Here is a 25,414-nt window from a genome sequence, read left to right as displayed (position 1 = left end):
CCCACTTCAGATTAGAGACGGGGGTTCACTATGGTGGGAGAAATAAGGACATGATCCACCTTCCATTTGTCACCATTTACGTAGGGCAGAGATTGGGCTGTGACTGCTGAAAACAGAGATGGGACAGGGCTCAGAGGCAGATGAGCTAAGAGAAGAACACAGTAGATGAGTAGTACAGACACATCTTAAACTTGTCCAAATATTACCTCATTTGGGTGAGCCAAGTTCCTTCCACCAAGGTGGCCCTATTTCCCCTGGCTTCCTGGAAAGTCTTGGTCCTTCAGAGCTTGGTGAAGACTGCCTCCCTGCACCTGCCTGCCCAGGGGCAGAGTTGTGCTGTATCTTCCCTGGGGAGGCCAGCATGCCAGTCTCCCTGCTGGGCCTAGTCCTCCATCTCCTCATTTTGGTCTCCCCAGAGATTAGCCTAGTGTCCAACAGAGAAAGCTCCTCGACAAATAGGCCCTGGAGATTGCCATCCCTTCCTCAACCAAATATTTGCCTACTTACTACAGCATCCCATCTCAGCAAAACCTTCTTAGGTCCACCAACCTACACTGTCAAACTGCACAGGAATAAGGGTACAGGATAGCAATATTTAAACCTCACTTCCTCCAGTTATGAGCTGTGTGACCTTGGGTACCTCTCGGCCTTGCCTATAAAAAGGAGAAAATGGTACCTAATCATAGGATTATTGTGAAGATTAGAGGAATTAATACATGTAATGCACTTTAGAACAATGACTAGCACACAGTAAGAACTCAAAGGTTAGTTGTCCTGTGTCAAGCCGCCCCCACAAGGATGTAAGCTTCTCAAGGGCAGGGTCTGCCTTCTCTCGTGTCTTGCCTGATAAAGATCCTTTGACCACAGGCTGCAACTTCTCTTTCCTATCTTGCCTCCATCCCACACCCATTCAAGAGCCGTTCACAGATGCCCGTGGTAGGATTCACTATTAAAACATAACTCCTATAGAAGCTGATCAACCCCACAAAGTTAACGGAAAAAACAAGCTGTATTTTACCACAGCTGTAGCAGATTAATAGAGGAAACATTAAATCAGAAAAGCCACTGCCCAAAAAAGACACCACAAAAACTCAAAATAAATGCAAAATTTAATGAAAAAAATGAGTACAAAGTGAATGGAAAGGAACAAAAACAGTCAATGAATGAAGGAATAAATGAATTAACAAGTGAAGCAGTTTTAGAGAAGCATGTTAACGTAACAGACTAGCAAGCCACACTTCCCTCGGGCCTCTTTTCCAGTAACAGGAGCCCCACTTAACAGGGAACCCACACAAAGACATACACAACATATATGGAGTCGGTCTGCACAAGCACAGACCACCTAGACTCAGGTTACCCATAATTCGGGTGACCATACCTCCCAGTTTGCCTGAGACAATCATGGCTTATGCTTGTCGACTTGGCGTAATTATTAATGAAATCTCCTTTCACTCTCAAAAGTCTCAGCTTGGGCAATAAATTATATGGTGATTCTACCCAAAAATCAACTTGGTTCATGAAAGACATGATAGTAAATGCCAGCGATCCCACTAACAGCCCTAACAATGCCAACAGATGATACGGAGACAGAAAATGAGGGGGAAGTCAGATCCTGCAGACAGGGGTCACATTCCATGCGGCGGGTAGCTTGTTAAACAATGAATGGTAAGCTTTTAAGCTCACCTTGTGCACCAAAGATTAACTTGGTCTCAGCTAAAAATGACAAAATTCTAAACACAAACAGCCCATGAGAGAAAAGTGCAGTGAGGCTCACTAAAGTCAAAGGGTGCTGCCGAGGCAGCCCAGACCCCAGAAAATGTAACAAGGACAGGTCTCCCCGAGATTCTTGGAAGCCTGGGGCCCGCAGGCAGGTAGCCAGCCACAATTCTGGCCACCCAAGTATGCCCTGGGTGCAGCCCACATTCAGATGGGGGTGGATGGGCAGCAGGATCTGCCCGCTGTAAGAGTCCCGATTGGCCAGGAGTCCTCATTTCTTACATAACTGAGCCTGCTGGGTCATTGAGCCTCATCTTCAGAAATACACTAGCTGACAGAGGCTAGCGTAAAGGTCTTACTTCCATCCAAATGAATACACCTGCAGACATATAATGACCCTAGAGTTAAGCCACTTGCAGTCCACATCTGCCTTAGATATGCTGATTTACCTTTTTAGATACCCACACTGAAGCATCAGTTACCAGTTACAACCACAAGTGGGTTTACTCTAAAGCTAATGAAACTTAATTCTCAGGGCCTCTTCCAAGGCCCTATACCTGATTTTATACTCATGTTCTATTAAGAAGGCTTCTCAAGTAGTTTGAGCCTTTCAAAAATCTGTATCCACCCGTGGTCATGGCATAACTTTGGAGAATTTTCACTTTGAGTCTCAACAAAAACCTGCTCTGCTCCAGGTGAAGCGAAAAAGACCACCTTTTCCTGGTCATACCTCAGTGGATACATACAGCTCACCCTCCACCCCTCTCTGAATGGAACATGATCTAAGAAGGTCAGGAGGGAGCCAGAACCTAGCCTTGGAAATCAGTAAAGCAAGCCAAGGCGGGAAGAGGGAAACAATGATGGGAAAGAAAATGAAGGACATAAAAACACAAACCGCTGATCCAACAATGTATTAGCACAGCTTCCTAAGGCTTCCAACTAGGGAGTGCACTAGACTGTGAGCTCCTTGAGGGCAGAGCTGTGCAGTACTCTGGGCTGCCTGTGCCCAGCACAGTGCTTCATCAACATTAAGTGGAATCCTTCCTTTCATCTATTCATTTTTTATGTCCCATGTTATCAGGCCATACTTTCGACCCTGACGGTCTCAGTGGCTTGCCAACCAACAGGAACACAGAAGAATGCTGTACTTTCTTAGAAGGCTCTCTTTAAGAATGCAGCTGAAGGGGAAAAAGCTCTTCTGCTGGTAGACTTTTTCTTAATTGTTCACATACATCAGGCACCTTCATCGCTTTCCCTGCAACTCAGCCAGGAAAAAGGAAAGAACGACCCAGAGAGAAACCTGTTCCCTCTGGGCACTCTTTGCATTTGGAATATGCAGGGGTGGGCGTGGGGTGGGGTGCTGGCGGTCTTAGTTAAGAGTCAAACACTTAACACGCACTCATGGGGCTGGTCCCTGTTCACAGGTAGCACCTGGGGCGGGGAGCACAGAGATAACGGCTTCGGGCTGCTGTTCCATTTACATTCACAGTAACAACGCTGAGCGTGGCCTTCTTCATGATCCACTTTCACTCGTAAAGAAATCCCAAACACTGTCATTACAGCACGTTTATTACCCGCCTCTCCCTATACTTTATAGGGATACTTTATACATAAGAAGGGTTTAGAGATGTTTTTAGTCTTTAAAAACCAGGGCATCTGTGTTACTTACGAAAATAACGGGAGGGGGTATTATTTGTCTTGACGCTCGTGCCAAAATAAAAATTTAGAAGTGCTTTAAAAGTTATTATTGAAATTAAGCTCTAGGTTAGAAAAATTAAAATGAAGGGGAGTGGGGGGAGTTCTGCAGCATGTATACCACACCACGTGGCCACACCTAGGGCACTGCATGAGCTGCCATCTTGACGCTGAACAATTAGGCCGAGCATCGCCGGCTGGGGCCTCTGCTAGAGCGGCACAAAACTGCTCCGTCAAGGAATAGTGACACTGTAAATGGAAGACCAGCCACTGGCTCTGAAAAAAATAAACCTCATCAGTTTTGGATTCCAGCATTCATGGCTTTAACAAGTTTGCATAGAGAGGGTGGCCCGCCAGGCCTGGGCAGCCTGGGGCACAGGGGTAGGGGACAAAGCAGGGCTGTAAACACTGGAGTCTGTACCGGCTCCCAGTCCGTCCTCACACCATGATATGGGAGAAGGGTCACAAGGTGTAACTCAAGCAACTTAACACATGAAAGTCTAAAGTCCGCTCTTGACATGTAAGTCTGTGCGTGCGTTAACTGAAAAATAAAAATAAAACAAACAGAACAAAAACAGACACATTAAAAGATACACAGACGACCAAATCAAATGGAAGCAAAAGACAGCAAGATGAACACTGGGAAAGGACAGTCAGTTTGGCACTTGTGACGAGCAAAGCAGAGAATTCACTTCAGCTTATGGCATCCCAGGCTGAGGGGTCAAGATCTGATTGGGAAGTAATTTTGTAAAAATGAATTAAAATTTGAAGAATAAGTACAATCAATCAAAGCCATTCAACTAAATGGTCGCAAAACAACATCCCCCCTCCAAATGTACTCCTGACCCATCCCGACCAGGGCAGAGGGAAGGGGTGCTCCCAGCCAGCCCACCCACCCCACTCCTGGCCTCCGCAAGGCCAGCATGGGAGGAGAGGGCTCTCTCCCAGAGGCCAAACTGACTGAAGCTTTCTGGAATGTCCAGCAAACAGAAAAGACCTGTTCTCCAGGCCCACATCACATGAAAAAAAGCAGGGAGATCTGACATCAGTGATGAGCCCCACCCTGAGTTGGCCTGGTGCCCTGCAGCCAGCCTGCACCCCACCCCCACTGGCCCTCAACACCCTGACCTGGCCACAGGTCCTTGAGCTGCTTTTGAGTGGCTTCTTCATAGCTTACTTCCTAGGAGACTCTGCCTGCCTTTTTTTTTTTTTTTTTAAGAAAAAGAAAAACAAAAAAAACAAGATGGCCTGGGCTAAGCTGGCAGGGAGCAAGGCAAAGTCTCTTTGGGAGCCAGCACTGGGTCATGGATAGCATACCGCTTCCCAGGAGAAACCAGATTTCTGAGCTACCAGCTCAAAATCCACATGGGTTGCAATTCACAGAGCCAGCGTGCTCACCAAGCTCACCAACATCTAGACAGGGCCGGAAGTAAATGCAAAGCAGAAGGGAAATGTGCACAGTTGAGAGGAGTGTGGGGCTGGGGACCAGCAGGGGCTTATCTGCTGCAGCAGGGCCAACGGCTGGTGTGGGTGGGGGTGAGGGAAGGGGGGCCAGTCAGCAAGGTGGGAGAGACTACAGGGTCTGTCCCAAAGCAGGAGACAGGCCTCAGGAACGAGAATTAGCATCCAGTTCCTAAATGCCTGGTTCTGTCCCCTGGTCTTCCCCAGGGAGAAGCTTTTTAAACTTTGATGTGTCTGTGCCTCTGTGCCTGTGTGTCTCGGAGACTGTGTGTGTTAGTGGAGATGTGTCTGGATCTGTGTATGTGATGGGGCAAGAGTGAGACAGTGTACATGTGTCATGCATGTGTGCAGCATTGGGGAACGCAATACTGGGGGGCAGGGGGAGGGCCAATGCCACAAGCAGCACCCCAGGGCCACAGCTATGCACTGCATGGCCCTAACCACAAGGCTCCACTGCCACCAAGGAAGGAACAGCCTGAACACACACGTTCCCAAACATTCAAGAAGGAACTGGAATTCCAAGAGAATAAGAATGAGGGCCAAGGTGAGTATACCTGCTTAGTTTCCAGGCTGGCAAGAGAAAGAAGGTACCGGACGCAGACCAGGGGCAGGGAGAAGCTGGGGCAGACAGGATCCCCATGGAGAGATGCTCTGGGGGACACTGAATGAAGTGGGGCAAGGAAGGGAGGCCCCCCCACCCCTACCCAGAACATCTGGGATCCAGCTGTGCACATGGAATCAGGCTATGCCAAGGAGAAGAGACTTAGAGCGGCCCCCACCTCGCCAAAGTTGACTGCACTCCTGGAGGCTGGGAAAAGCCTCCTCCTCTCCCCCATCACTCCATCTCCTCCCCTCTCCCATCACTCTCTCTCCTCTAAAGCTAAGCTCGGAGGAACAGCTCCAGCCTCTGCTTAAGGAGCAGCTCCTTTCTTCAGTAGGACTCACACAGCCCCTCCAGGGAGCTGCTGTCCTTCCTTCAGCAGGTCGTGACCACGGTGTCCGGGGATCAGTGCTGGCTGGGCTCAGGTCTCCACTGCCCTCAGTTACCACCCACCTGCCAAAACGGGCCCCACGTCCACAGCCTCAGGACTGAGGGGGAGGCACCACAGCTGTCCAAGCAGAAACCACAGGAGCATTTGGAATCTGTCTGAAAAGGCTGACATTCCCAAGCCCTGACCATCTCCTGGCCTGAAGGACCTTCCCTGAGACCCTAGGACCCTCTCAGGGGCCACTCCCTGCCTGTGTGGCCCAGCCTTCTCCACCCAGCTCTTGAGGGGTCTGCAGGAGAAAGAGAAAAAGAGATAGAGAAAAAAGCAGGGTGTGGGGTAGAAGAGTGGGGAGAGGAGCCACTCGTGCACAAACACAAGAGTGGGCATGAACGCTTGATGCCTGAGGATGTGAAGATCACCACTGAAAGAAGAAAGGTGAGCAAGAATGAGGTGGAGAGCGAGTGAAAGGAGACAGCAAAATGGCGAGCCAGCGAGAATGAGTAAGAGCGAGAGAGCCAGCCAGCGCGGGGCAGGGAGCCCACCACCTACTTCTTCTTGTCCTTGTCCTTCTTCAGAGGCTGCTGTGAGGTGGCGTGCAGGGCCTGAGACTGCAGGGCCTCCACTGCTGCCTTTCTGCGGTTGAAGGCATTGGTCTCCTCCTCCAGTTCCCGGCGCTTCTCCTCCACCTTGCGCTTCTCCTCCTGGTGCAGCCGCTTGAGGTGCTCGAACTTCTCGTGGAGCTGGGAGCAGAAGGTGGGGAGGCCGGCTCTGTGTGAGCCCTGGAGGAGCCTGGGCCCTCCCTGGCCTGGCCTTGCCACACACACCCCCCGAGCCCAGCACACACCTCTCTCTCCTTCTCCTTCAACTCCAGCTCCGTCTCCTTCACTTTGTTGACAAACATCTGCCTCATCTCTTCCTCCTTCCTCTGGAGCTCGCTCAGGAACTCCTTCCTCTTGGCCTCGTATGTTTCCTGGAGGCTGTGGAGACCCAGAGAGAAGAGGCCAAGGAGGGGATCACGGTGGGATGGGGCTGGCCAGAGCCAGAGGGCTGGAATCACGTGGACACATGGGGGTCAGGGGAGGATGCTACTGTCCCAGCAGCCTCTCTCCCCACCTGGCTCACAAGTCAAGTCTGGTCGTGGCTGGGGAGACAGGCTGTCACCTGAAAGGCTGGCTGTCACCATCACTGTCCTGGAAGCCCATCTCCTCCAGTTTGCAGCGCCGGTAGAGCTCATAGTGCCGACTGTGTGTCTGCTCGCGGAGGTCCTCCATGTTCACCCGGATCAACATCTCCCGGAGCTTCACGAAGTCGCAGTGATTCTCGTTCTCCACTGGAAGTGGAGAGCACGTGGCATCAGACAGGGACCCGGCCACGAGGATGGAGGAGACAGGGTGCAGGACAGCAGTGGGGTGTGAGAGGCCGACCCCAGAGGGAAGACAGGCAGCAGATGGTCATGGGGAGGACACAGGACAGGGGACTGAGTCCAGGCTCCCAGCCAGGGCTGTGCTCTCACCGCCACACTCACCCTGCACCACGCCCCAAGGGTACTGCCGCGCTCGCACCAGTTTGTTCCCCACCTTCACCTCCTCGGTGCTGCCCACCACGGCAAAGGGCAGGTGAGCCTGGAAAGGGGCCCAAGTGTATGTGAGCACTGCGCAGACATGGGCTAGTGGACAGACCCACCCTCACTGCCCCTGGGCCCCAGGGAGGGGTTGCCCAAACCCGAACAAGGCGGGGCCAGATGCTCACTTTCAGGCTCTCCTCTAGAGAATTATCCTGGGACCTCCAAACAAGGGAGTGGGCTGAAACACAACCCTGTTCCTCTTGTTATAGGGTATTCTTTCAGCCCTTGGGCTGCCCAGGGGCCAGTAGACGCTCCCTCAAAAGACCTGTGGGCCTCTCTTCTAGGTTCCCAAGTCTGGGCATCCCGCCTGCTCAATCCTACAGGTTTCAGGTCCCTGCCTTGAGTTCATACCTTGGGGTACTTAAACCTGGGGAAGTTCTAGGACCAGCCCAATACCCGATTCTTCCCATCCCCTGTCCGGAGGATTCAGGACTGGCCAGCTCCTGGTTCCCAGCCATCTTTCCTGGAGAGCTAAGGCTAGAACCCAGGGAAAAGACAGTGGCCAGGGGCTAGCTCCAAGCCCTCCAACCCCAGAGCCCTCAGGCCCTTGCCCAATGCTCACATTCATGACTGCGTTAATCTCAGCAACAGCCTCGTCATCTGTGGGAAACTGGTAGATCTGGACCCCATTGCTGACCAGCTCACCCATGATCTTGATCTTGAACTTGTGGAGCTCACTTTTGGAGATGGTGTCAGCTTTGGCAATGATGGGAATAATGTTCACCTGCCAGGACCATGGAGAGGAGTCAGGGGTGAGTTGCTCCCTCACGGTGGATAGCCCTTCTCAGGTCACACCCCTGGGCAGAGGGGCAGGAAGCCAAAGAGATGGAGCTGCCCCCAAAGCTCCCCAGTGGAGTCCCAGCCTGAACCCAGCCAGGTGGGACCATTCTGACAGGTTGTGACAATTGGTTGCAGTCCTTCTTACAGCCCCTCCCTGCTTTGCTAAACCTCCATCCAGCCCCAGATTTGTCCCGTGGGCATACCCAGCTTTGACTCAGAGTGTTCTGAAGGTCTTAGCCAGTATGGGGCCTGACAGGGGTGGCAGTAGGGGGCTGTGCCCCTACACAAGTTAGATGACCCATTGGCAGTAGCTACAGGAAGACCTCAGTATCTCCCAGGCCAAAGTTATCTCATTGTTCACAATGAAAATTAACTCCTGAGATGGGGAGCAGAGTCACATGAGAGCTGACAGGTGACCCTGGGGCTGCACACCCTCCACAACCCCCCATCGCTCCTGTCATTCCCATGAAATTGCCTTTTTAATACACACTCCTCATTCCTACTCCAATTCTGAGGCTTAACTCTCCTCTCTCTGCTGGCCTCAGGAGGACCCCAAGGGAAAGTCACAGAAGGAAGGGCAGGGGAAGTGAAGGGAGCAGAGGAACTAGGAACTGAGAGAGAGAAAAAGAGTAGAGAATCGGCACGCTCTGGGGAGCGGAGGTCAGAGGGGCAGAGGGGCAGGGGCGAGGTGGGGAGGTAACTCTAGGGGGACGGGGAGGATGCAAGGAGCCACCAGGCTGAGAATAAGAATCATCTCAGCTGGAGGGAAGGTGCCCAGGGCCAGAGGCAAGGACAGAGCTCTGAAGAGGTCAGATCAACGGGGGCCGGCTGGAGCCATAGGGACAGACACAAGAGAAGATAGTGAGAGAACCAAGCCAATTCTGCAAGCCCCCAGCCCAAGTCCCCGGGGACTGCAGCGGACAGTCACAGGCAGCCACCACACCCCGCCTCCGTGGACAGGGCGCCCACAGGATCCGCTGGAAGGGGGCCACACCTTGCTGTCCAGTTTCTTCATGGTCACCAGATCCAGGGACTTGAGGGAGTGCCCCGTGGGCGTGATGAAGTAGAGGCAGACATGGATCCTTGTGTCATGGTAGTCGAAGAGCGAACGGCGGATCTTCAGCTCCTCCTGCAGATAGTTTTCAAACTGTGCGTCGATATAGTCGACGATGGGCCTGTAACTACAGACAGCTCTGTCACAGGGAGGCAGACAGCGGAGCCAGAGCCCCGGGCCCGGAGCCCAGCCAAGCGGCCCACCAGCCTTCTCTCTGTGAGAACAAACAGCTTCTGCCTGGGGATTCCTGCCTGGGTACAGGTGGCTGACCCCGTCTCCTGGTCCCCCACGGGGTCCTCAGGACCTTAGACATTCTCCAGGCAGCCCTCCCATGGACCTCATGGAGTGCGGGCTTGGTTACTTGTCTGGGGGCAGCAAGGAGTGCGGAGCGCTAGGGCAGAGTGTTAGAACCACGGCCAACTGGAGGGACAGGGAAGACACCGCCCGTCCTGCCTCTTGCCTCTCATCCTTATTGATCTGATCTCCAAAGCCCACGGCATCCACGATGGTCAGCTTGAGCTGCACGTTGCTCTCTTGGAGATCATAAGTCTGGGGCCGCAGGCGCACACACTCCTCATGGTGACTGGCTTCCTCGGTCTCAAAGGTCGTGTTGAAGAGCGTGTTCATCAGTGTGGACTTGCCAATGCCAGTCTCCCCTAGGGGAGCGGGGAGTGGGCAGAGGGGCTGTCACAGACTGGAACTGGGGCTGTCCTGGCTCCTAGCTGGGCCAGGAGGGGCTCAGGCACCCTTGGTCTCCATACAAGAGAGGGGCAGGCCTCCCACTCCATCCCTTACTGTCCCTAACCCCAAAAACCATCCCTTCTTAGTGGCCTCAGAAATAACATGTGGAAGGAAGAGCCAAAAGGCTGGCCTGGACATAAGACGTGGCTATGTGGGTTGTGTAAGGTGTTTCTGCTGGGAGTGAGAAGAGGCAGAGCCAGGCAGCTGGGAGACACCAATGGACCCTGGCCTCTTCTGGCCTCAATGGGACCTGGTCACCTGCTCTGCATGCTGTTCCTCCTGGGCCCAGGAAGGCCAAGGGGCCAGCGGGGCCGAGGTCTACAGGCACCAGTGGCTCAGCCCACCTGGCATGGGTGGCCTCGACTCCACGAAGCTTTAACTGGGGCGCGGAGGTTCAGGAGAGGCTGCTTTCCAAGGGGTTCCCAGAGCACCTGTGGAGGGTCTGGCAGAACTTTTTGTGGCCTGAGACACATGGAACCTTCCAGTGCCTCCCTGTTGGGGGATGTATTTGTTTAGATGAGTACTGGAGCTCTTACTACATGACAACGTAATGGAGAGACAGTTTGGCTTACCACAGTGTCCTTGACACATGGTAAGAACAATACATGTTCTTAAAACAAACAAATGGATCCCGACCACTGTGACAAATACTCTCAGTTTACAAAGCACTCTCAGGTACCTAATCCTGTTTATTCTTCATGGCAGCTGAGTCAGGCCCTGGCTCCAACTCTATCCTTGACCCTGGCAGAGACACACCCCAAAGCCTCATCCTGACCCCTCAAAGTGTCACTCTGCCTGGGAGGTCCCCTTGCAGCTCATCAGGTAGTCAGGACAGCGGCATCTCATCTCCCAGGAGGCCTTCGTCCATCCTCAGTGGAGGCTGTCCCCTGGCCAGGCATGACACTCACCCACACAGAGGATGTTGAAGCTGAAGCCCTGAGTGACCGACTTGCTGACCAACTGGTCAGGGAGGCTATCGAAACCCACATGACCACCCAGGGAGAGGCTCCTGGGCTCCGGCTCTGCATTCTGTGAAGAGAAAAGAAGAGACGCAATGAGCCCACTGGGGAAGAGGGGTTGAGAACAGGGGAGGCTAAACCTGAGTCAATATGCCCCTCAAACTTGTCTCAGTTCTCAGCAAATCTCCGGACACATTGTTGAGGGCACTGGACCTCCAACTCCAGGCCAAGTTTCCACACAGGGAGTCCCATGGGCCTCAGGACCCATGACTCTACCTGGGAAAGGCCCTTTCACCTGGGGCTCTGCATCTTCTGAGCTGGCAAGGGACACCTGAGCCCGAGGTGTCACCTGGCAGAAGGCCCCAGGTCCATGGCTGCTACCCCAAGGGCTCACCTGCCTGCCTGCCTGGGAGGAGGCCCCAGATGTTCCCTAGATCTTAAAGATTTCAAAAGGCCAAGATTTGAGGATGTGCACATTCCTGTGGCCCTCTCCTGCTGAAGCAGGATGAGGACACGGGCAGATCTGGCTTGACCCCCTCACACTCACACTGCTGGAAGGCTCTCCCTCAGGTGGGCTCACCATCCTCCATGGGCACCCCTTGCTTCTCACACACCCAAGCATGGAATGCACACATGAGCCCTACTAAAGGAGCCAGGACTCACTCAGACCCACCAATGGGTCTCAGGACTGGTCTCGGGGGCATCATGAGTCCAAGGCCTCAGCGGTACTCTCTAGGGACACCCAGGCTCTGGCTCATGTCCCCCTCCCAGCCCCGCCCCAGTCCTGGTTGCTTAGACAGAGGATTCTGGGTGAGAATGTGGAGGCCTGCCCAGAGAGGCAGGCAGCAGGTCCTGAGCGAGCAGGGGTCACTGAGCTGGCCCACAGCACTATAAAAAGACCCAGCAGGACCCTAAGCAGAGGGTCAAGGTCAGGCTCCAAGTTGTGTGGATTCTCTGCTTCCCTGGGAATGGGGGTGGAATGTTGTCCTGAGGGAAGGTTCCCAGGCTCAGCCTTCCCGGGACTGGCCCCGTCGAGGGCAGACCCCAGACAGCTCCGTATAGGGCAGAAACACACCTCCTCTGTCCCCTAGCCCTTCTGCCCTGACTGCCAGCCACACAGAGCAAGGACAGGACAGGACGATGGGTCTGAGTCTCATCCTGCCATCCAGCCCACAGCTCCAGAGAGGAGGAAACAGGCCCAGCTGAAGACAGTCCCAGGGGCACAGATCAGGACAGTGGCAGCCCTTATGTGGGCGCAGGCCCAGGGGGCAGAGGAGGCTGAGGACCAGCCAATAGGGCCCTGGCTGCCTGCCCTCCAGCACAGGGGTCTCCGGAGCATCTGCGGCCCCTCAGTCTCTCTGCAGCCACAGCCTGTCGTCTCAGCCTGAACCCTCCAACCATTCTTTCCTCCCAACCAGAGCCCCTCGACACTTAAACCCAACCCTCTCTTCTTCATTAACTAAGTCCCCCTGCCCCTTCCCCAAGTCCTTTCCCCAGCTCAGTCACAGTACCCCTGCATCAATGACTCCCAAGTGTGCACAGGGGCAGCCTAGACCTCACATGGCCCCTTGGGGAAGCCCACAAGTCAGAGTTACCCCTAAGCTCTTCTCTCCAATGACCCTCTTTCCACAGAGTCTCTGCTCTCAAAGCTGGAGTCCCCTATCCCCAGGGAACTGAGTCACAACCTTTCCAATCAAGTCAGGTCCCCCCAGGGCTGCAAACATAACAACAAAGAGGCCCCAAAGGCAGCTTCCTCTCACTGGAGGCCACAGCAAAACCAGTAAATGGAGCATAGGATGTGCTGGGTCAGGTCCAAACTCCCTAGCAGGGCATTCCAGGCCCTTTATCATCTGAGGCCTTTTTCCCAGGCTCGGTTCCTGCACAGCTGGTTATCTCTGGATATACTTTTCAAACTCGGCCCCCTCCCTGGGCTCTGGAGCTCACTGCCTTTTCCCTGGCACCTGCCCTGACCTGGCCCCTAAGTACTCCTACTGCAGACCCTTCACTTGGCTGTGACCCCATTTCCTCACACGATTAGCTGTCCTGATATGCATCGTGACTTTCACCTCTTCCATGAGCTCCTCAAAGTGGGCCGCAGGCTGGGGGAGGTCAGTGTTCCCATTCTTCCCACCCTCCCACCACCATGGCCGACGTGCTAGACAACACTACCATTTATAAATCGCTGGGCACGGCTTCACTGCCACAGCATCGGGCACATCTGCCCACCTTACACAGAGCTTCATTATTCCATCTCTGTCCCACCTGCTCATGGCAGCTTAAGGATCAAATGGAGGACAGAGCTGTTAGTCTAGAGCTTTTTTCTTTTTGGGCGAGACTGAGAATCTCCAAAATTTAAGGCGTGCTGTGCTTGCAGAGAAGGCTATGTGTTTATTCATCCTCTTCTTCCAAGGGTGACACAATCAGGATGCAATCCAACATCCTGTAGTCTACCGCCAAAACCCACCAAGTCGGCTGTGTCTGGAAGACACACGCATGCGCACTCCCTCAGTTAGAGTCCTTGCAAAGATTCAGACGCTATCCTACTCCTGAGTCTCCCCGACTCTAACAGCAGCACTCGGGGGTCTCACACAAGCCCGCCTACCCATGTTCAGTGAGCCCTGCCTGCCTTCCTCATGCAGCTGGGCTCTCCGGAGAAGTGCGTGGAGTACAAGGCAGTCTCCATCCCCAAGCTGTAGCCGAAGCTGTGCTGTCAATCCAGGGGCCACAGACCTGGGGCAATTGATGCTGCTCAGGAGCCTCAGGGACCCCTGGAGCATGCGCACACACGCACACAGGGAAGGCCGCTAGTCCTCATGGGTACAGAGTGTTTTTCTCTGGTCTTGAGAGACTGCTCTAACCTCCCAGCTCTACTGAGGCGTGACTCTCACTAATGCCAGCTTCCCTGATCTACATTTGGCATCAACAACATGTGACCCAAGGTGCACCACCCTCTCCAAGGTGACTGCCCAGGTGTGTCTGCTGACGTGCGTGGGGTCTCAGCCCAGGAGGAGCCAGGAGCCTACAAAGCACCTTTGACACAGATACAACAGCTCAGGAAGGAACGTCAGATCTCCCACTGGTTACCTGCAATTTGTCAGGGAAGCCCCTAGCTCCAGGGCTGAGTCCTACTAGTCCTGAGCCAATCAGCATGATCCCACAATGGGTACAGGCAGGGGCAAGCCCCCCTGACTGAACCTTCATGACCATCCTGTAACCATCAGGGGAGTCAGCCTAAGACTGAAGCCCACTCACCGAGGACTACAGAGCCAAGCACATCACAGAGGAGAGACAGCCAGCATCCCCCACCCCAGTTTTTCCCTCTACCCCAGCCACATCTCCCTTCTACTGCTTAAGCTAGCTGAATGCGGCTATCTATTACATGCAACTGAAAATATCCTGAGTGCTACAGTTCCCAAAGTGAAACTCTGAACACAGAGGAACAGAGAGAAAGCAAGGAGAGTAAAGACAGGGAAGAAAAAAGTGGTGTTACAACCACAGGAAAGAATGAACATCAAATGATGGCACCAACACCCCACCAAGGACACCTGTGTGGGCTCAGCCAAGTGACCTACACAGTCTCCTTTATAGCCCCTAACCACCCTGTGTGGCGGACACTATTATTATGCCCATTGTACAGGTAAGGACACTGAGGTGCACCTAAGCTAAAGAACTAATCAGGGTAGAGTAGGGATCTGAGAGCAGCCAAGCCCATGCTCCAGAACACTGAGCTACACTGCCCCCTACTCTTACTATGCTCCCAACTCATTCATTCAGCCTCAAAACACAGGCTCACTGGTCACATCCACTGGGTGTCAGTGGATGGCAGCCAATGAAAAGACGAAGACACCAGATCCTTGACCTCAGGGGCCCAGTCTTAGTCTAGACTCAAATGGCTGTGGCGGCCTGGCAGGTAGTGTAAATGGGTGAAGGATAGTAACAAAAATGGCAACCACCACACAGAACAGTTATCAACTGCTGACCTGCTATGACTCTAATCTCACTTCGTCCACACATCAGCCCTGTGAGGTAGGCTGTATATTATGCCCACTGTATAGAAAGAGACAACTGAAGCACCAAGAGATGAAGTCATTTTCCCAAGATCACGCTGCTCAGGAGGGCGAAGGCAGACTCTCTGGGTGATGGTGTGACAGCACGAGCTACACCTCCAGCCACAGCTCCGCTCTGCTGGACGAAAGCCCCGGTGACTCGGCTGAGCGCAGGGGCCCTTGGGGAAAGGCAGGAGCAGCGGGGAACTGCAGAGGCTGGGCTCAGTCCATGGTTGCTAGGGTCCCGCGACTCCAGCCAGCGGTGGGAATGTAGGCCTAGTGCTGCCAAATCTTCCAATTTTTAAAGAGAATCCAGAAATTCAGATTTTTATGTGAAATGCACTAGTTTTCAAAAGTTGGCAACAACTGCCAATGGAGAAAACCATTAGGGCCCAGGTCAACATGTCTGAGGGCTGAACCTGATCCGTGGCCTGACAGTCTGCAACCCCAGGACTGGCAAGATGCTGACCTGGAAGGACAAAACCCCCAGGGTGCACCCTTGGGGCAAGGACACCTACAGGAGGCTGCTCTGTGGGAGGAGCCTTTGGGCTGGACAACTTAACCTGGACTCTGATGAGAGGCAGACCTAGCTGCTTCTGACTCTTTCCACACACCCAGCTCCCAGGGGGCCAGTTCAGGGGGCTCAAACTGTACTCAAAGCTCCAGGATAGAGAGTTGGCAGCTCTGAGCTCTACACACACAATGGGAAACTCCACAGGGCCTTTATCCCCCTTCTAATCACTAACAAGCTTCTGGCTCCTGAGCCAGGCTCCGGGCTTCTATGTCATCATTTCTTTGGCACATCAAAGACAACAACCAAAATAATAACTGCTCAGGCTGACTGCGTTCCTCCATGCCCGGTCACCCAGAACAAAGTGGAGAATGGCATTTTGTTATGCAGTCCAGTGGATAAATAGGACGTCCTTTTCCTGACCAGGAAATGCTGTCTGAGCCTTCTAGAGCAGCCCCAATCGCCAGCCGAAAGAAGCCGCCCCTTTTACCAAGAAGAGAGGCGGGACTTGGGGGGAAACCATATCTTGCACTTGCCCACACAGAAACAGGCTTTTATCCAGAAGGAAATGGAAATCTGCTGGATGTCTGAACCAACATAGCCAGAGAATCTATGGGTGAAAAGAGCCCCTTGAGAACAAACCTCCCAAATGAAGTTAGTTGTTGGGGTAGCAGTAGATGTGACACTCCGCCGTTCAAGCATTTGGCTCCTAAATCCCAGGCAAAGAGCAGCCCCTCAGGCCTTCCACAGAGTTCTCTCCAAGAGCATCAGACTTCGGACTCTTCTCTCCCCTCAGGTTCCCGCCACCCTGAGCACCCCACAGGCAGGCAGGAAGCCTTCTCCCCAGGAGAAGGCTTGGGCACTTGGGCCCCAGGAGGCCACCAGTCAGCTCTAGGAGGCCCTATAGAGTCCTCATGCAGTGGACCCAGGAGTCACTGTGCCATTGGGAACCTCCTCCACCCATGTTCCTGGCACAAACCACCCTCCCCTCGGATCTCACCACTCTCAGCAGCCTGGGCCTTAAATAGCCAGAGCAGAGGCCTCTGGCCAGAACCCGTGGTCACGGCGCAACTGTCCTTGAGTCTGAGAGGAATCCTAAGAATTTTCCCAGGAAAGGCTTAGGCTCTAGTCCCAGGATTCCAAAGCGAGCCTCTAAACCCAGGTCAAAGGTTACGAGAAATAACCACAGGGATGTGCATGGGGTGGGGGTGGCGGGAACGGGGCAGGGGGAATGCTGCCACCCTGGACCAGGAGGGAAGAACAGAGGCAGGATATACCTGTCCCCACTCAAGAGGACACCAGAGAACCAAAATGTCTGTCTCCTGTGGCAGCTACAAACCTGGGAAAAAGGCACGAGCCAGGACCAGCCTTCTTGGTGCCAACGCAGTAGCAGAAGAGGTAAGAATGGCAAGGTGGCAGCTGGGCCCCAGGAGAAGGCTGCCAGTCACTCTCTCAAGGCCAGTCATCCTCTTCCCCACCCTGAGAAGTGAAGGGACTTTGGAAGCAAAACTATCCCTAGGAGTCCAAAGCCACACAGTGCCCTGACCCCAAAACTTCAGTCTCCCTGCTCCCTGTTTCACTGAGGGCACTTTCCTCCCTCTTGCTGCACACAGACAGCCAGGACTGCCACTCAGGAATTTGGGATGGTTTGTTTCACACTTCCCATGTCAAAATCAGATTTCCAGAAGCCAAGAGCCCAGTTATCAGCCTCTGGGCCCACCCAGCCCTCCCCAGACCCAGGACACAAAAATGCTCCTAGGCTTTGTGGTGCTGTGAGGGATACAGTCCCACGAGAGGGAATGGTCCATCCCACCACAGAGCAGATGGGGAAGGCACTCTGGGCCACAGAAGGTACTGGAAGCCCAGTGTTCGTACTTTCCCACTTGGGACTTGGGGACTTCCCCGCAGCAGGGATGACCACAGGGATCTAGACATCGTGGGACGGAGGCGGCCTTTGTTCCACCCAACTTCGGAAAGAAGAATGTGAGCGGCAAAGGTGACCATGCCCCCCCGCCTACCCCAGGATGGATGCCGGTGCTGGGAAGCAGCAGAGAGCTACATGAGCACTGACGTGAGCCAGCAGAGGCTCAGGGCAGCACGGCGATACTTCTCTGTTGCTTGCACCACTCACGCCAGCACCAGGCAGAGTGTCACACTCGCACCCAGGCCCCACAGCCAGATCTGGTGAGTGAACCTGGATCCATGGCCCACAGCCCCTCTCGAACCACAGCCCTCAGGTGGCCCAAGCCCAGGAGAGCCTTCAGAAAGAAGCCAGCACCTGTGATCTGAAATAGGCTCTTACTACTTCCTCCCCTGGTTCTGTCCCTCTAATGCAGCTTCCAAGAGAAGGACCAAGAACCATCTGCAAGCCATGTGTTCTGAGGAGGAGAATATCTAATTTGCCCCAGTGCCATCGGGGCGATGGATGCTACAGCCCACACGCCCCATGCTTTGTCGCCCACCGCCTCTTCCCAGCCACAGCTCCTCACGTGAGCCCTGAGGATGCTGACAGCTGCAGTGAAGAGCACCCCAGCTCTGCCACGAGGGCATGTCGACCTTGGGAGGCGTCCCTTCCCCAGGCACACGTGTCTCCCTCCTGCCTGCAGAGCTCCACACCTAGCTGTCTGGCAAAGCCTGTGCCTTGGGGGCCGGGACTTGGGATCCCGAGAGAGAATCAACCTGGCAGCGGAGAGGCAGGAAGACCGGAGAGGCTGCAGGGGACACACAGAGGCCAGCCAGTCCTCAGGCCCTTTGCTCCGTCATCCTGCAGCAGCTTCCTTCTGGGAGCTGGACCAGAGCCACAGAAACCTTCGTGGTGGTTATTGCCCCAAATACATACCTCCAGCTAGCTCTTCTTTGGGCTCCAAACTCAGAGGGCTCCACCCTCTCTGTCATCACAAGGGGTCCATGGGGGCTGAGGGTAGGTCTCAGGCGAGCTGCTGGCATCAAGATGATGGGCACAACGCACCCAGCACCCTCCATGCCATCCAAAGCTTTTGATAAATATCTGGCCCTGGGTTCCCAGCCTCCATTTGTTCTCCTGCACTGTGGCCAGTCTCCCTCTTACCAGACTCTCTGCTCCTACTCTGGTCAACCCCTTGTCAGGTGCCCCCTTGGATCACCAGTGCCTTCTCATCAGTGTCCCTGCTCTGGTCCATGCCAATCCGGATCCTGGGCAGACCTTCCTAAAGTAAGCACCCGTAGCATGGGACAATGCCCATGGTGGGGCGGGGGGCAGAGCTAGGTGGACCAGCCTCCCGGGGAAGGGCGTGGAGCTTCAGCTCTGCAGGCGGTGCTCGTGTATGGCCCCTCCCCGCCACCAGGCACTGAGAGCTGCACCGATGTCCCTCGCTCGGTTCTCACTTCTCCTTCAGAGCAGCTCAGCAAAGAGGTCTCTGGCCATTTTTATAGGACAGGGAGACACCCTCTGTGACACCCCCACTTGAGTAAGGGGCTGCTGTCTACATTCCTTCCCACCAGCTCTTGCCTTGAGGACAGAACAGGCATTCCCTGGGTAGCCTGCTTCTTGGGAAAGTGTCAAGATTACAGGGGTGACAACGGAAGTGACAGATGGTGCTGGGGATAAAGTGGAGATGGGGGTGAGGGGGAGTGACTGGCTGGGAGGAGTGCCAGGCTCCAGGCTGCCATGCCACACGTTTCTTCCCTCTCTCCCTCAGATCTTCATTTTCTCCAACCCTTCCTCAGGCCTCCCCCACCATGGAGTTTGAACCCTGTCCCATGAGATTCTGACAGGAGAGGCACAGGAGATGGCCCCTGGGGCAGAAAAAGAGTCTGGGATCCAGTAAGGAGGAAGGGCAGAGGAAGAGTGGATAGGAATCTGGCTGCCCAAGGAGGACAAGAGGCAACAGACTCCCCAGAGGGCTGTCCCAGACATGCACATCCTAGGAGATTTTGATCATAACCACAGGGCTGATCTGGGATTGAGCAAGGCCCAGTCAAAATGTAAAGGTGGCTCAGCCTGTGGACAATAGGAACCCAGCACACACTGACCTCAAAGTACCATTCCAGGGACCTCCTTAGCAGTCCAGTGGTTAGGACTTTATGCTTCCAATGCAGAGGGTGTGGGTTCGATCTCTGGTCAGGGAGCTAAAATCACACATTTCATACAATGTGACTCCCCTGCCCCCAAGAAAAAGTATCATTCCATATGCTTATCTAAGCTCCAGGTTGGGCCAATTCCCATGCCCTCCTGAGCTGGTCTGACCACCAAGCTAGCCTGAGGAACAGTGTCAACCTGCCACAGCTCAATCAAATTATAACTTCATGGCTACTGCTTAACACCAGTTCAACCCTGCAGCTGGTAAGACAGCTAAACATATCTCCAAACATGTCACAGACTGCAATTATCTTCATAAATGCTTTGAAGAGTATCAGTAGGGTTGTTCCACTTTACAGCCGGAGAAAGGAAGAAATCATTTTCCCAGGATGACAAGATAGGAAAGGAGAATGGAGTCCAGACTTCGAGATTCAGGCCAAACCCAACCCAAGGTCTCCACCCAAATTCAACCATGTCCAAGTCCTCCCAGGAGGCTGATGGCTCAGAGTGTGAAGGGTGTGGAAGGTATCCATCCTGAACTCAGGCTGCACATCCTTACTTGAGTCGGTTCCCTCTCTGTGCCTCAGTCATTATTACCAAGGTGATAATACCGGAAATCCTTACAAACACAGGAATCTAAGGGAAAGAGCCTTTCCAGCCCATTGCCTGGCACTGCAGCTAGACCCCTCAGCTCAGCCTCTGAGGATAATCTCTGGGTGGGTAGTGGTGGGAGCCCCTAGGGAGGGTGCCCTGGAACAGAGCAAATTCATTCTCTGCTACCTTCTTACACAGAGGGCCAGTCTTCACATCCACATGGGTACTAAGTCTCATGTATCATTTACTGTGTCTTCATCATGTGCCAGACACTGTTCTAAATACCTCATCTGGACCCTCTCATTAAATCCTTCCTATAACCTTATGAGGGAGGTAGTATTTTTATCCTATTATACAGATGAGAACACTGAGGGGTTAAACAACTTGCCCAGAATCACACAGCCAACAAGTAGTAATCTAGGATTCATGTCAGGCAGTCTGATTCCAGTTACTGTACATATCACTCCCACCTGCAAGACCAACTGTTAGAACAACCTCTGGCCACAGGAAGACAAGACCCAGACATAACGTTCTGGTCAGCTGGGCACAGAAAATGCACACAGGCATGCAGGCAGAGATGTGCAAACACAAAGGTATGCTGGTCTCCAGCTAACCAGCAGGTCTGCTGGGATTCAGGCCCAGCCCTCCTGGGGTACATAAATTCTCGTTTAGAGTGCAGGGCTGGGGTGAATCTCTGATTTGCCCAACCTCTGAATCTGCTCCTCCTGTATTTAAACTTACTGAACTGACTCGCAGCCCCCTCATAAAACATTCAAGTCTAAAATTATGACACCAAGAGTTCCTGCTTTAGTTACGCATGTTTCCAAAATAGACCAACAAATCTATTTTCAGATTAAAGAGAAAATTTACATATATAAATTCAGATGACAATATTTATAGCATTAATTACATAAGTCCTGAATCCCTTATTTAGCCCCAGAACCAATACCTTATCAGTCACATATTTAGCATTTACCCCCTACCCACAACATCCCTGGGCCCTCCTCCCTCCCCCTTAGCACCGACCAGGGCTCACATGCTGGCAAGAGGACACAGTTTCCTTCACTGTCACAGCTCAACCTCCCAGACACACCCAAATCCAGCCTTAGACATTGGGGGACACGCAGATACAATCCCCAAAAGGCCTCTCTCCCCGGGGGGAGTTGGGTGGGGGGACAGATTATAAAAGCCTTTGGGAAGTTGGTTATTGGCTGGCTCAAGCCCAGAGAGACCTCTGCAGGGACCACCAGAGACCATACCCCTGCAGAAGGCATACCCGGACTGGGGCCCAAACACACATCCACTGGGTTGAATGTGGAATCGCCCCAGTTCCTGGGGAACGGCTGCCTCAGACCCGACCACTGAGGCACCCACTGGAATCGCACCCTGGATCCTGGCGCTTGGGTGGGGGGCGGGGGTTGCAGTGGGAAGGAGCAGCAGGCCAAGGTCTTCAGGACCCAACTCTGCAACTGCCCTGAGCTCATCCGAGGGACTTCCTAGGATCCCTAGGGCTTCATCGTCACCGACTGTGCCCATCCAGCAGCACCTGCGCGGCCAGGAATCTCCCCAACCGTGCAAAGAACACTCAGGGAGAGGGGGCTCCGGAGTATCCTAGATCTTCCCTCTGATCCCTGGGGCCCCAGTCTATCGTCACACCGGGCCACAACCAGGCGGGTATTTATCTGCTCCTTTTCGCGAAAAGGGTCTGCTATTCTTCGCCCAAGGAGGGCGACCCTGCCAGCCTCCCGGCAAGGCGCTCACGCCCGACGCCCCAGGACCCGGGACTAGCGCCGCAAAGAGCCCGCTCCAGGGTCCCCCGGCCCGCCCGGCGTCAAGGCCCGGCCGCGCGGCGCTGACAGCCCGGCTCGCGCCCCCGGCCAGCAGCAGGGCGGCCCCCTCCCCGCGCCCCGCGCCTCCCGCGCGCGCCGCGGCCCAGCAGGGCCCTCACCGAGAAGCGCTCCAGGTCAGTGGCCGCCATGGCGAGCTCCGCACCGGGCGGGCGAGCCGGGGCGAGCACCCGGGCCGCGACGGGGACAAGCCGGTTGCGGGACGCGCTCCGCCCGGACGGCTGCGGCTGAATGGATCCAATATGGCCACTTCCTGGAAACTCCCCTTGGCGGCGGCGGCGGGAGAAGCCGCGGAGCCGCCCCCGCCCCCGCCCGCGGGACCGGCCTCCCCGCTTGGCCCGGTCCGGCCAAGAGCGCAGCCCAAGCCCCTCAGCTGGGATGGCCGGGGGTCTCCGCTGTGAGGCGGGAGGTGCCAGCTACGGGGATTGCTGGGACTTGTAGTCTCCAAGTTGGGGGGCCGGGAGGGCAGTGCCTGGTGGCCGGGACCGGTGTCTGCTGGCCTGCCGCGTGTCCCCGAGAGGCTGGGGCCGAGCCCCGGAGGGAGTGTCCGGCTTCCGCGAGCTGGGAAGTCCGTTCTGTGCGGAGGAGATTGGGGTGCCGCGTGCGCCCTAAGGGTCTCCCCCACCAAGCCGCCTCCAACCGGTCGGCCGGAGCCTGCAGTGCACTGGGACCACCGGCCAGAATGTCAATGGACTGCCTGTGGCCCGTGGGGTGCAGGAGAGGAGCCTCAGCCTCGAATGACCGGCCCCTGGGCCCCACCTGATGCTCCGGTCCGAGACAGGGCGGCATACAGGGCGGGACCCGCGCGTCCGGCCAGGCGGCCTTCCCGGGCCAGGGACCAGCCTTCAGCTTCTTGCGCAACGAATGCTCAGGATGCGCACTTCAGTCTCGGGATTCATGCAGTAGAAAAGCCGAGCTCGACAGTCAGGACATCAGATTGCGAATGACTGTCACCCTTCCTGCCCCCAAGGGTTTGGGAAAATGTCTTTATGGAATCTGGGCACTGTGCAGAAAGGACTACGGCTCCCTATGCATGCACATTCTTTCTGATAATCTCACTGCTCAAAACCTGTACAAAACATAGGAAAACGAATACCTTTGCCCAAGCCAGAGGCCTCAGGGGGTTCTGGACCTTTTCACTGACTATATCAAATCCATCTCTAAATCCTGTGATATTCTTTTTCTTTCCCTTCTCTCTGCCTTTCTCTCTGCTCTCTCTTTTGGAAATATATATAGCAAGGCTTGCCTCCTGCTCCTCCAGTGGCCTCATCCCCGGGTGTATCCACCCTCCACACCCCTCCCACCCACCAAGTTTCCTGAGAAACAACCCAGCCTGTCCCTCTGACTCAGGAAATTGTCCTGGTTGAAGGTGCCCAAAGACCATATGTGCACTGGGCACACCTGGCTTTAAGAGGAGCCCCTCCCTGTCCCATCTGCTGACTTTCAGGTAGTTGATCCTGTCACCCTGAAGTGGCATTCCCCTCCCTTCTCTCCAGGGCAAACACTCACTAAGGTGAACCGACATCCTGCTGGTCCTTCTGACTCAGTGTGTTCACTTTGTTCCTCCCTATCGCGGAGTTTCACAAGCTATGTTGTAGTTATCTACAAGAACTGGGCAAAGCTGTGGTTAAGGAAGCTGGACTTAGGCAAACTGCTGGGGTTAGAACCCTGACTCTATCCCTTGCTATCTTTTTAACTTTAGGCAATTTACTTACCTATGCCTCTCTTTCCTCATCCTAAAATTGAGAATGATTAGGGCTTCCCTCAATTTTAGGAGGAAAGAGAGGCATAGGTAAGTAAATTGCCTAAAGTTAAAAAGATAGCAAGGGATAGAGTCAGGTTCTAACCCCAGCAGTTTGCCGTAAGTCCAGCTTCCTTAACCACAGCTTTGCCCAGTTCTTGTAGATAACTACAACATTGAAATTATTAAAATTGAGAATAATTAGGGCTTCCCTGGGCTTCCCTGGTGGCTCAGAGGTTAAAGCGTCTGCCTGCAATGCGGAAGACCTGGGTTCAATCCCTGGGTTGGAAAGATCCCCTGGAGAAGGAAATGGCTACCCACTCCAGCATTCTTGCCTGGAGAATCCCATGGACTGTGTAGTCCATGGGGTCCCAAAGGGTCAGACACGACTGAACTACTTTCACTTATAGTACCTCTGCCACAGGATTAAACACAATAAAATAAGTAAAGGGCTTTAAACTATATTTGAAATAAAATGCATAATAAAATCTTCCTGTCAAGATGACAGATGCCCTAATGTCAGAATCCAGAGAGGTGGGGGGGGGGGGGGGGGGCGGTCACTCAGTGTTGAGTTGATCATCCTAGACCAGATCTGTTATTTGCTTTTTCTCCACTATAACTGGCAAGAAATCTGTCCCAACTACCATTTTCTGCATCACAACTCTCTGAGACCTGCCCTAAATTATTTCTAAAATGATTCCTCCCCACCAGCCCCCAGTGGGGCATATTTCAAAATGATCTACTTCTAGCAGCGCTAGTTGCTGGCTGTAAGAAGGAAGAGCCCAGATTACAGCTGACTTCCTTCTCTTGGGATATGTTTGCTCGGCTTTACTAGGAAAATTTACATCTACTCCCCAAACCTCAAATTTGTTTTTCTTTCTTCCTCTTGTCCATCTCCTTGTTGTTCCTCTTCTTCTCCTTCCTTCCCCTCTGCTTCATTCTCTGCTCCTTCTCCTCCCCTCCTCCTCTCCTTCGCTCCCTCCATCACATTCTCCTCCTCCTTCTTTACCCCATCCTCCTTCGGTGTTGCTGCTGGTCAGAACTACCGAAGGAGGGAGAGTTATCTGTGAAGACGCAAAGCTGAATACAGCAATCATTTCTCACATGAGGCGAAATGTTATTTCTCAAGGCAGCATTTCCTGATAGTGATAGTGAAAGTCGCTTGGTCGTGTCCGACTCTTTGCAATCCCATCAACTATACAGTCCATGGAATTCTCCAGGCCAGAATACTGGAGTGGGTTTCTGTTCCCTTCTCTGGGGGATCTTCCCAACCCAGGGATCAAACCCATGTGTCCTGCCTTTCAGGCAAATTTTTTACCAGCTGAGTCACCAGGGCAGCATTTCCTAGTGTTTCTTAGAAACCCTTGAGAACTTCATAGCTGTTACACACACATATACACACAGAGGTCCCATAGTTAAACAACTGTATGTATGGAAGGCTTAGTTCCATACAGAAAAATGTTTCTGTACAAGTCCTGAGGTACAAGTACCTCAGATAAGGTAATATGTATTGTCACTGTCGGAGTGGTAAAGGGAATATGCAGCCCTCCTCAAACTTAATTGACCATCTCTATGCCCCTACCCTGGGAGAAGGCAATG

The 25,414-nt window shown here is 53.9% G+C and overlaps 1 protein-coding gene across 6 annotated transcripts; it reads right to left on the bottom strand.

The window, feature by feature from the left end:
• Positions 1-6: 6 nt before the first annotated feature.
• Positions 7-22,477, bottom strand: SEPTIN8 (septin 8). 6 transcript variants are annotated; one of them, XM_055547779.1, is made up of 10 exons: positions 22,176-22,477; positions 10,969-11,089; positions 9,780-9,975; positions 9,260-9,440; positions 8,048-8,209; positions 7,387-7,483; positions 7,023-7,191; positions 6,706-6,838; positions 6,411-6,601; positions 7-2,095 (listed from the first exon to the last, which is right to left on the bottom strand). In XM_055547779.1, the coding sequence occupies exons 1-10, from the start codon at positions 22,203-22,205 to the stop codon at positions 2,044-2,046; spliced, it is 1,332 nt and encodes a 443-aa protein (XP_055403754.1). In that variant the 5' UTR covers positions 22,206-22,477; the 3' UTR covers positions 7-2,043. The 6 variants fall into 6 exon arrangements, with proteins under 6 accessions (XP_055403754.1, XP_055403747.1, XP_055403765.1 ...); XM_055547772.1 differs by having other exon boundaries at positions 9,260-9,446; positions 22,176-22,475; XM_055547790.1 differs by lacking the exon at positions 7-2,095 and adding an exon at positions 3,268-3,687 and having other exon boundaries at positions 22,176-22,476.
• Positions 22,478-25,414: the final 2,937 nt, after the last annotated feature.

Source organism: Bubalus kerabau, chromosome 1 (genome assembly GCF_029407905.1).
Source record: "Bubalus kerabau isolate K-KA32 ecotype Philippines breed swamp buffalo chromosome 1, PCC_UOA_SB_1v2, whole genome shotgun sequence".
Classification (NCBI taxonomy): domain Eukaryota; kingdom Metazoa; phylum Chordata; class Mammalia; order Artiodactyla; family Bovidae; genus Bubalus; species Bubalus kerabau.
This window is presented reverse-complemented; position numbering and strand designations above follow the sequence as displayed.

Coding starts and splice junctions, on each gene's coding strand:
- SEPTIN8 (XM_055547772.1), bottom strand. CDS start 22,205: ATGGCGGCCACTGACCTGGAGCGCTTCTCG. Junction 6,839..7,022: donor GGTGACAGCCAGCCTTTCAG/GTGACAGCCTGT, acceptor GGGTCTCCACAG/CCTCCAGGAAACATACGAGG. Junction 2,096..6,410: donor AAGGACAAGGACAAGAAGAA/GTAGGTGGTGGG, acceptor ATATGTCTGCAG/GTGTATTCATTTGGATGGAA.